The 10,783-nt window shown below is 39.1% G+C and overlaps 1 protein-coding gene across 1 annotated transcript in view; it reads right to left on the minus strand.

Moving 5' to 3' along the window:
• NEK10 (NIMA-related kinase 10) overlaps positions 1-10,783 on the minus strand; it is a 143,971-nt gene that overhangs the window by 60,681 nt on the left and 72,507 nt on the right. Inside the window, exon 24 of the mRNA XM_014549224.1 lies at positions 7,554-7,689. Coding sequence (XP_014404710.1) covers positions 7,554-7,689 — 136 coding nt within the window. The remainder of the gene's footprint in view (positions 1-7,553; positions 7,690-10,783) is intronic.

A 10,783-nucleotide genomic window follows, 5' to 3' on the forward strand; every position in this document is an offset into this window, starting at 1 on the left:
AAAAAGTACATTTAGTTCCCTGGTTCTGGCTATCAAACATTCATCTCCCTAGACTGCCTTCAGAACAGAGGAGAGAGAACTAACTTATTGTTAACTGAAAGAGAAACTAAAATGTAAATTCCGAAAGAATATAAACCATCTGTCTGAGAACACAAGATCCGCTATTTGCTCAGTCAAGAAGGCAAAAATCCATATGAATTCATGAGGATAAAACTCTGAAGTGACGTAATTAAGACTATATGCCAATAACTACAGTTTATTTAGACTGAAAAGTAAATTGTGCCATATCTTGGAATGATTCCACGTAGAGCATTTAGCATTATAGGATGGCCAAAACACACACATGCATAGTGTGTGTGCACATATGTGTGCATGTGTGTGTGCCTGTCAGTGCATGTTTATGGCTGCTGAGGCTGGGTAAAATGATTCTGAGAAATGGCTCAGACAACAATCACTATGGCGTGATGGAAGAAAATGAAAATCAAAGGGGATGTGGGAAGTTGGGAAGACTCAGGGGGAATAAGTGCCTGGGTGCATTTTCTGGGAAGGAGTGAGCAATATGATATTCAGACACTTGGTGAGATGAGCAGAGCTCAGCAAAAAGGACTCTAGGCAGAAGGACGCATGTAGTTGCAAGATCCATCCATGTTCAGATCTTTTCCTATGAGGCCCTAGTATTGAAAGTACCTAAAGGCGTTGATGGACTATGTCTAGTCCCACTGGAGCCACAGAAGTTAGGGGGCATTCTGATCAGCCCAGTGATGCTCTCCTCTATGGAGGTGGGAGGGACTGAGCTGGAGGAGGGACAGAAAGAATGAGTCTCCATTAATGCAGTGGCCAAGGAAATGGGAGAAGAGGAAATCCCCAGGACTGACTGCACATGGGGAGGAGGATAAGGGAAGGGGAAGACCCTCTCATCTTTCAGGCTCCCGAGTTTTTGGCTTGGGTGATGGGGTGATGAACACACACTACAATACGCCGTGTGTGTTCATGGGGGGACTAGTAGAAGCTAGATCAATTTGGAGTGCACTGATTCATGCCTCAGAGAGCCACAGTTAGGGATAGCCAATGGGTAACACCATTCTGGAAGCTGTTAGACTCGGAAAGCCCTATCTTGACAGGTTCTGTAGCCAGCACCACTGAAATATTCTCAACTCACAGATGCCTGGTGCCATTAGGCAGATAATTACAGAGATTTGATATCTACATAGGTTTAAGTTTGTTCTAAACAGAGTTCTTACAGAGAGAAAGGAGAACTAGATGACACATTCAAGAGCCATGGGCATGCCACTGAAGGAAACAGGCCACACCTTCATCACAGATTTTAGAGTCTGCCGGACCTACATTGCATCTAGGGTTGGCAGCCTTAGCCAGTAAAAACCCAGATCATCAGCTAAATTTCAATTACTAAAAATTTGCAACATCTGGGATGTATTTATACTAAAAAATACAATGTTTGGACATAAACCGAAAAAACTCAGTTGTTCATTTAAAATTCCAATTTCATTGGGAATCTTGTATTTTATTCCAGTGGCGATATTCTTTGTGTCCTCTCCTTGGTTAGTGCTCAAGTCATCCTTCTTACAGAAAGGCACATGGAAAGCAGCTTAAGCATTAAATGTGGTTTTCTGCACTTACTTTAGAAAAAAATAAGGATAGCCGCGTATTTATATTTCTTTAAAAGCATCACATTTCTCTCATCTTGCATAAAGACATGTATTGATGTGTTGTAACACCAATGAAATCAATGATTAGAAAGTTATTTTAAATATAAGCACTTTAAATATAAACTTTTAAGTATAAAAGTTGTTTTAAATATATATATATGTGAAATACATATATGTGACATGTTAAGTCCAGCCGCAATTTTTGCAATGACCATATATTATCTGTAAACATTTTAGTTAAATAATAAGTAAAGTGGACTATGACCCATCAGAATAGCCTCATGAGTTCCATAGGTCGAGGTGGGCCATGACTGGTTTCTAGATGCCAAAATTTCCCCTTGGGTCGCCCGCCTCCTGTGGATTCGGGAGGTGTATTATTCAGACCCCTAAGTAACACCGTATGAACTAGAGGGGCAAGACACTCTAGGTGGACGAATTATCAATACACTTTCCATGAATGAGTGGTAGATGCTGCTTAAAACTAAAACTGACCCATTATTTCATTGATTAAAGCAACACTTCTTTAAGCTAGATAAGCGTCTTATGTGGAAGAGCGTTTTACTAGAAAATGAAATGTCAAGTTACGTTCAATTTCATCTCCCCACTAGGGTGAGTGAACGTTGCACAGATGGCACAATTGATTCTAGATCATTTTATCTGACACTGCAATTTATTAAGAATGAAAAATACAAATGCAAAGTGGCATCATCGTTATTCTACAGAGAAATCTGTCACCTTTCGTGGGGGCTGTGACAATAAGTGGGTTAGATAAAAACCAGGCAGCACGGCAGACATAGTAGTGAGGATGGGACTGTCGTATTCCTGAATCCTGACGAGGTTTGAGTGGACAAACACATATTTGACCTTTGGCCTATTCAAGTCAAAGTCAAGTAGGGCAAGAACTTTTACCACCCTCGGTGAAAAAAAGTCTGTAGTGATAACAGTGGTGCCAGGCTGTCTTTTCCAGCGGGTCCAGTTTGAGAAAAGTACAAGTGATCTCAAAACACTAGTGGTGGCCTGCTCTCCCCCTGCCCCACCCATGTCAATTACATTAACATTTAAATCCTTCTGATCTTTGCTCCTATTTCATGGCAACCCTTATCTAGCACATTCACTCTCTTCATCCCCAAGCAATGCCATTCTTTATCGTAGAGATCAGGTTCTACCTATTGCGTGAAACCTTCTCTTACCAAGCCAGCAAACACAGATGGCCTGACACCAAATTCTAAAAGCACTATTGCTCCCTGGTCATATTTTCATTTATTCAACAAATATGTATTGGCCACTTACTATGTGCCAGGCACTGTTGCAGGTGTTGGGGACATAGCAGTGAACAGAACACACTAAAAAACAATCCCTGGCCTCATGGAGCTTCCATTCTACTCAGGGAGACAACTGGCATGTAAGTAAATAAGAAGTTAATAAGTGCTATGAAGAAAATCATTATTTAAAAGAAAAAGTGTATCTCGCGAGTTACATTTAACTGTTCTGTGGCATCAAGCAGCTATTTCCCCTTTGGAGGTCTTGTTCTCACCTCCATAAGAAAAAGGTTTGTAAGACATATTCTTGTTCTGGAATGCTGTGCCCATCAATTAGGTTTAAAACATCTTAATGACAGATACATACACTGTTTTAAAACAAAGATTAAATTCACTTTTCTGTATTTCTAAGCATATGGAAATATAACATTGATGCCTACCTTATATTCAACATTATATTTAAAATTAGATAGCATTCTACTCAAAAACAAATTGGTGAGCATATCAACAATTTCTGATGAGGTACTACTTTGATAGACTATTAGAACCTATTTTCTGTTTAAGACTTTTAGACAAAATAAAGGGTTTTTATTCTAAAAGAGAGCTAGCACATTTTTCAAAGTCACTCTTTAGAATTCATTCTTTTTAGTTATAGATTTCTTAGACTGAATCCCCACTGTATTTCCTCATAAAGTGCTGGGCAAATACATCCTAAATCTGCACACTTCCGTGGCTGAAAAAGAAAAAAAAATGCATTTCTCTTTCATCTTTTAAATAGACGTTCCATAGTTCCATAACTCTGAATATATGAAAAACCTCTGGCCGTGACCTCTGACGGCTTTCTCAGGAATGATTTCAGTCTGTCTCACTATCCCCGATAAGTAAACCATTTGCTAAACCCCAACAAAGCAAGCTGTCAATAAGAAGCACAGATCCGGTGTGCTATCAGGAGTACAGAGAAGTTTCTTTCACCCAACGAGTCTTCCCTGAGGCCGATATCTGCCATTACTGAAACCCTGCAGAGATGCCTGGGAAGTTGATATGGGAGAATGGGAAGGAGGGATTAAAACATGGAAAATCCATGGCCGGAGCATGTTTGATAATGGCTGTCTGGTTGACAACGAGCTAAAAAAACAATAGTATGATAGAGCATCGAGTCCAAGGCTACACATGAAGCATCTTTACAGTAATTTCTCTAAAATCAGAGTGTGGCTTTAAAAAATTATAGATGGAATAAAGAAGAAAAAGATTTTCAAGAGCAAAAGAGGAGGAGTTTTAAGCCATATTTTATTACAATTGCTCTCTACTATCTGTAACGAACATGACAAGAAACATGTTTTCCTTGCCACTTTGTTTGGCTGACATTCTGGTTTGACATAATTGGCTGTTATCTTTACTACCCTGACTAAAAATTAAGTTTTTTTTTTCTAACAAAGCAACTGTCCAGTGCGTGACTCTTAGATTTCTGGGCAAAAGTTAAAGAATGAGAGTCCATTTTTGCTACCATTGTACCTGTACTAAATTGCTAATTTCCCTCCTCCTGTTGGCAAGGAGCTAAATGATCTACCTCTACTTCTCTTCTCTTACTCAAGTCACTGAAATGGAGGGCCGGCAGCTTTTACTTCCTATTGAAGCTTCGTCCTTGAAAATGTCCATATTCCCAACACTGCTAAAATTCATCTTCATAATCTGATCATTTATGAAAAGAGTCCCTTCTTCTCTCTTTCAGTACAATAACAGATCTTCAAAACAAAGTCCTGATCCAATATAACTAGTGTCCTAAGAAGAAGAAGAGACACCTGGAATGTGTGTACACAGAACCACCATGTGAAGAGGCAGCAGGAGGGCGGCCACCTGCAAGCCAAGGAGAAAGGCCTCAGAGGAAAACAAATCTACCAACATATTGATCTTGGACTTCTAGCCTTCAGAACTGTAAGAAAATAAATTTCTGTTCTTCAAGCCACCCTGTCTGTGTTATTTTGTTACAGGCCCTGGCAAACTAATGCAGGTTTTCTGAGAAAACCAATAAATTAAAAAATTTCCTCAGCAAATGTTAGAAAATACTAATAAAAGGACTCTGAGGAGTTTGGGACATAGTAAAGACTAAATGTTTGGAGACAAGTTTCTCTTATTGAAATAACTCACCCCACAATATTTGCTTCACTGAGTCAAGATAGAAAAGGGATTTTTGCATCTCCCAGCAATGTATTAATCTCAGTCTATTAAAAAAGTACATTTAGTTCCCTGGTTCTGGCTATCAAACATTCATCTCCCTAGACTGCCTTCAGAACAGAGGAGAGAGAACTAACTTATTGTTAACTGAAAGAGAAACTAAAATGTAAATTCCGAAAGAATATAAACCATCTGTCTGAGAACACAAGATCCGCTATTTGCTCAGTCAAGAAGGCAAAAATCCATATGAATTCATGAGGATAAAACTCTGAAGTGACGTAATTAAGACTATATGCCAATAACTACAGTTTATTTAGACTGAAAAGTAAATTGTGCCATATCTTGGAATGATTCCACGTAGAGCATTTAGCATTATAGGATGGCCAAAACACACACATGCATAGTGTGTGTGCACATATGTGTGCATGTGTGTGTGCCTGTCAGTGCATGTTTATGGCTGCTGAGGCTGGGTAAAATGATTCTGAGAAATGGCTCAGACAACAATCACTATGGCGTGATGGAAGAAAATGAAAATCAAAGGGGATGTGGGAAGTTGGGAAGACTCAGGGGGAATAAGTGCCTGGGTGCATTTTCTGGGAAGGAGTGAGCAATATGATATTCAGACACTTGGTGAGATGAGCAGAGCTCAGCAAAAAGGACTCTAGGCAGAAGGACGCATGTAGTTGCAAGATCCATCCATGTTCAGATCTTTTCCTATGAGGCCCTAGTATTGAAAGTACCTAAAGGCGTTGATGGACTATGTCTAGTCCCACTGGAGCCACAGAAGTTAGGGGGCATTCTGATCAGCCCAGTGATGCTCTCCTCTATGGAGGTGGGAGGGACTGAGCTGGAGGAGGGACAGAAAGAATGAGTCTCCATTAATGCAGTGGCCAAGGAAATGGGAGAAGAGGAAATCCCCAGGACTGACTGCACATGGGGAGGAGGATAAGGGAAGGGGAAGACCCTCTCATCTTTCAGGCTCCCGAGTTTTTGGCTTGGGTGATGGGGTGATGAACACACACTACAATACGCCGTGTGTGTTCATGGGGGGACTAGTAGAAGCTAGATCAATTTGGAGTGCACTGATTCATGCCTCAGAGAGCCACAGTTAGGGATAGCCAATGGGTAACACCATTCTGGAAGCTGTTAGACTCGGAAAGCCCTATCTTGACAGGTTCTGTAGCCAGCACCACTGAAATATTCTCAACTCACAGATGCCTGGTGCCATTAGGCAGATAATTACAGAGATTTGATATCTACATAGGTTTAAGTTTGTTCTAAACAGAGTTCTTACAGAGAGAAAGGAGAACTAGATGACACATTCAAGAGCCATGGGCATGCCACTGAAGGAAACAGGCCACACCTTCATCACAGATTTTAGAGTCTGCCGGACCTACATTGCATCTAGGGTTGGCAGCCTTAGCCAGTAAAAACCCAGATCATCAGCTAAATTTCAATTACTAAAAATTTGCAACATCTGGGATGTATTTATACTAAAAAATACAATGTTTGGACATAAACCGAAAAAACTCAGTTGTTCATTTAAAATTCCAATTTCATTGGGAATCTTGTATTTTATTCCAGTGGCGATATTCTTTGTGTCCTCTCCTTGGTTAGTGCTCAAGTCATCCTTCTTACAGAAAGGCACATGGAAAGCAGCTTAAGCATTAAATGTGGTTTTCTGCACTTACTTTAGAAAAAAATAAGGATAGCCGCGTATTTATATTTCTTTAAAAGCATCACATTTCTCTCATCTTGCATAAAGACATGTATTGATGTGTTGTAACACCAATGAAATCAATGATTAGAAAGTTATTTTAAATATAAGCACTTTAAATATAAACTTTTAAGTATAAAAGTTGTTTTAAATATATATATATGTGAAATACATATATGTGACATGTTAAGTCCAGCCGCAATTTTTGCAATGACCATATATTATCTGTAAACATTTTAGTTAAATAATAAGTAAAGTGGACTATGACCCATCAGAATAGCCTCATGAGTTCCATAGGTCGAGATGGGCCATGACTGGTTTCTAGATGCCAAAATTTCCCCTTGGGTCGCCCGCCTCCTGTGGATTCGGGAGGTGTATTATTCAGACCCCTAAGTAACACCGTATGAACTAGAGGGGCAAGACACTCTAGGTGGACGAATTATCAATACACTTTCCATGAATGAGTGGTAGATGCTGCTTAAAACTAAAACTGACCCATTATTTCATTGATTAAAGCAACACTTCTTTAAGCTAGATAAGCGTCTTATGTGGAAGAGCGTTTTACTAGAAAATGAAATGTCAAGTTACGTTCAATTTCATCTCCCCACTAGGGTGAGTGAACGTTGCACAGATGGCACAATTGATTCTAGATCATTTTATCTGACACTGCAATTTATTAAGAATGAAAAATACAAATGCAAAGTGGCATCATCGTTATTCTACAGAGAAATCTGTCACCTTTCGTGGGGGCTGTGACAATAAGTGGGTTAGATAAAAACCAGGCAGCACGGCAGACATAGTAGTGAGGATGGGACTGTCGTATTCCTGAATCCTGACGAGGTTTGAGTGGACAAACACATATTTGACCTTTGGCCTATTCAAGTCAAAGTCAAGTAGAGCAAGAACTTTTACCACCCTCGGTGAAAAAAAGTCTGTAGTGATAACAGTGGTGCCAGGCTGTCTTTTCCAGCGGGTCCAGTTTGAGAAAAGTACAAGTGATCTCAAAACACTAGTGGTGGCCTGCTCTCCCCCTGCCCCACCCATGTCAATTACATTAACATTTAAATCCTTCTGATCTTTGCTCCTATTTCATGGCAACCCTTATCTAGCACATTCACTCTCTTCATCCCCAAGCAATGCCATTCTTTATCGTAGAGATCAGGTTCTACCTATTGCGTGAAACCTTCTCTTACCAAGCCAGCCAACACAGATGGCCTGACACCAAATTCTAAAAGCACTATTGCTCCCTGGTCATATTTTCATTTATTCAACAAATATGTATTGGCCACTTACTATGTGCCAGGCACTGTTGCAGGTGTTGGGGACATAGCAGTGAACAGAACACACTAAAAAAAATCCCTGGCCTCATGGAGCTTCCATTCTACTAAGGGAGACAACTGGCATGTAAGTAAATAAGAAGTTAATAAGTGCTATGAAGAAAATCATTATTTAAAAGAAAAAGTGTATCTCGCGAGTTACATTTAACTGTTCTGTGGCATCAAGCAGCTATTTCCCCTTTGGAGGTCTTGTTCTCACCTCCATAAGAAAAAGATTTGTAAGACATATTCTTGTTCTGGAATGCTGTGCCCATCAATTAGGTTTAAAACATCTTAATGACAGATACATACACCGTTTTAAAACAAAGATTAAATTCACTTTTCTGTATTTCTAAGCATATGGAAATATAACATTGATGCCTACCTTATATTCAACATTATATTTAAAATTAGATAGCATTCTACTCAAAAACAAATTGGTGAGCATATCAACAATTTCTGATGAGGTACTACTTTGATAGACTATTAGAACCTATTTTCTGTTTAAGACTTTTAGACAAAATAAAGGGTTTTTATTCTAAAAGAGAGCTAGCACATTTTTCAAAGTCACTCTTTAGAATTCATTCTTTTTAGTTATAGATTTCTTAGACTGAATCCCCACTGTATTTCCTCATAAAGTGCTGGGCAAATACATCCTAAATCTGCACACTTCCGTGGCTGAAAAAGAAAAAAAAATGCATTTCTCTTTCATCTTTTAAATAGACGTTCCATAGTTCCATAACTCTGAATATATGAAAAACCTCTGGCCGTGACCTCTGACGGCTTTCTCAGGAATGATTTCAGTCTGTCTCACTATCCCCGATAAGTAAACCATTTGCTAAACCCCAACAAAGCAAGCTGTCAATAAGAAGCACAGATCCGGTGTGCTATCAGGAGTACAGAGAAGTTTCTTTCACCCAACGAGTCTTCCCTGAGGCCAATATCTGCCATTACTGAAACCCTGCAGAGATGCCTGGGAAGTTGATATGGGGGAATGGGAAGGAGGGATTAAAACGTGGAAAATCCATGGCTGGAGCATGTTTGATAATGGCTGTCTGGTTGACAACGAGCTAAAAAAACAATAGTATGATAGAGCATCGAGTCCAAGGCTACACATGAAGCATCTTTACAGTAATTTCCCTAAAATCAGAGTGTGGCTTTAAAAAATTATAGATGGAATAAGAAGAAAAAGATTTTCAAGAGCAAAAGAGGAGGAGTTTTAAGCCATATTTTATTACAACTGTTCTCTACTATCTGTAACGAACATGACAAGAAACATGTTTTCCTTGCCACTTTGTTTGGCTGACATTCTGGTTTGACATAATTGGCTGTTATCTTTACTACCCTGACTAAAAATTAAGGGTTTTTTTTCTAACAAAGCAACTGTCCAGTGCGTGACTCTTAGATTTCTGGGCAAAAGTTAAAGAATGAGGGTCCGTTTTTGCTACCATTGTACCTGTACTAAATTGCTAATTTCCCTCCTCCTGTTGGCAAGGAGCTAAATGATCTACCTCTACTTCTCTTCTCTTATTCAAAGTCACTGAAATGGAGGGCTGGCAGCTTTTACTTCCTACTGAAGCTTCGTCCTTGAAAATGTCCATATTCCCAACACTGCTAAAATTCATCTTCATAATCTGATCATTTATGAAAAGAGTCCCTTCTTCTCTCTTTCAGTACAATAACAGATCTTCAAAACAAAGAAATAAAGCACCTTACGCAGATCCCAATTTATTGTGTTCCACTCAGGGATTAACTGCTCTCAGTGTAGCCCATGGATGCCAGCTCCATAGAGAGAATAAATCAACTTAGCAAAGAACCTGGTGGCTGAACGGAATGACCCTGTGAGATATGCTCTTTGTACTTTGTTTCCTTTCCCGTGAAACAGGAAATGCAACATATTTTCAAAATATAAGGCCCAGGATGCCGTATTTACTCAAATAATTTATACTCGGCCCTTTCCTCGGATGTCCGCAGTTTAAATGGGAGAAAACAGAGAAAGTGAAATAAGGATTGTACTTTGCTTTAAGAAAAGGGGAACAGAGAAAGTGAAATAAGGATTGTACGTTGTTTTGTTTGCCACATTTAGAAATTGTCGCCTTAATTTATTGTACCAACACTGAACAGTTTGGTGCTTTTAAATGGATAACTAGATCTCTTTAAAAGTTTCCTCTCCTTTCTCAAATGCATAAAAAGTATAAGCTAACAAGCTTTGTGAATGGATTCATTGTCTGGGAAAGAAAAACAGGTCATTCCCAAGAAAGGTCCAAGAATTCCAGAAAGTCATTACAGATTCAGTACCACAATAAGAAATAACAGAAGTGACTGAGGGCAGAAACAAAACCGAGAATTCACAATACTAAATTAAAACAAAGAAAATATTTGAGACAAGCAAACAAAGAAGTATTTAGTACACTAGCCACTTCTCACTGACAAAAGGTACAACTGAAAATAAAGATTCATGACCTATACATATCTGCATTAAATTATATAAAAATAAAGCAGAAGAAATTTTAAAAAGAATTTAAAAATAAAGCAGAAACTATCCTATATAATAAAAGCCTAATATGCAAATCAACTGAACGGCAGAATGACCAGTTGCTATGATGCGCACTGACCTCTAGGGGGCAGACGCTCAATGCAGGAGCTGCTCCC

This window comes from Myotis brandtii, unplaced genomic scaffold (assembly GCF_000412655.1).
Source record: "Myotis brandtii unplaced genomic scaffold, ASM41265v1 scaffold54, whole genome shotgun sequence".
Classification (NCBI taxonomy): domain Eukaryota; kingdom Metazoa; phylum Chordata; class Mammalia; order Chiroptera; family Vespertilionidae; genus Myotis; species Myotis brandtii.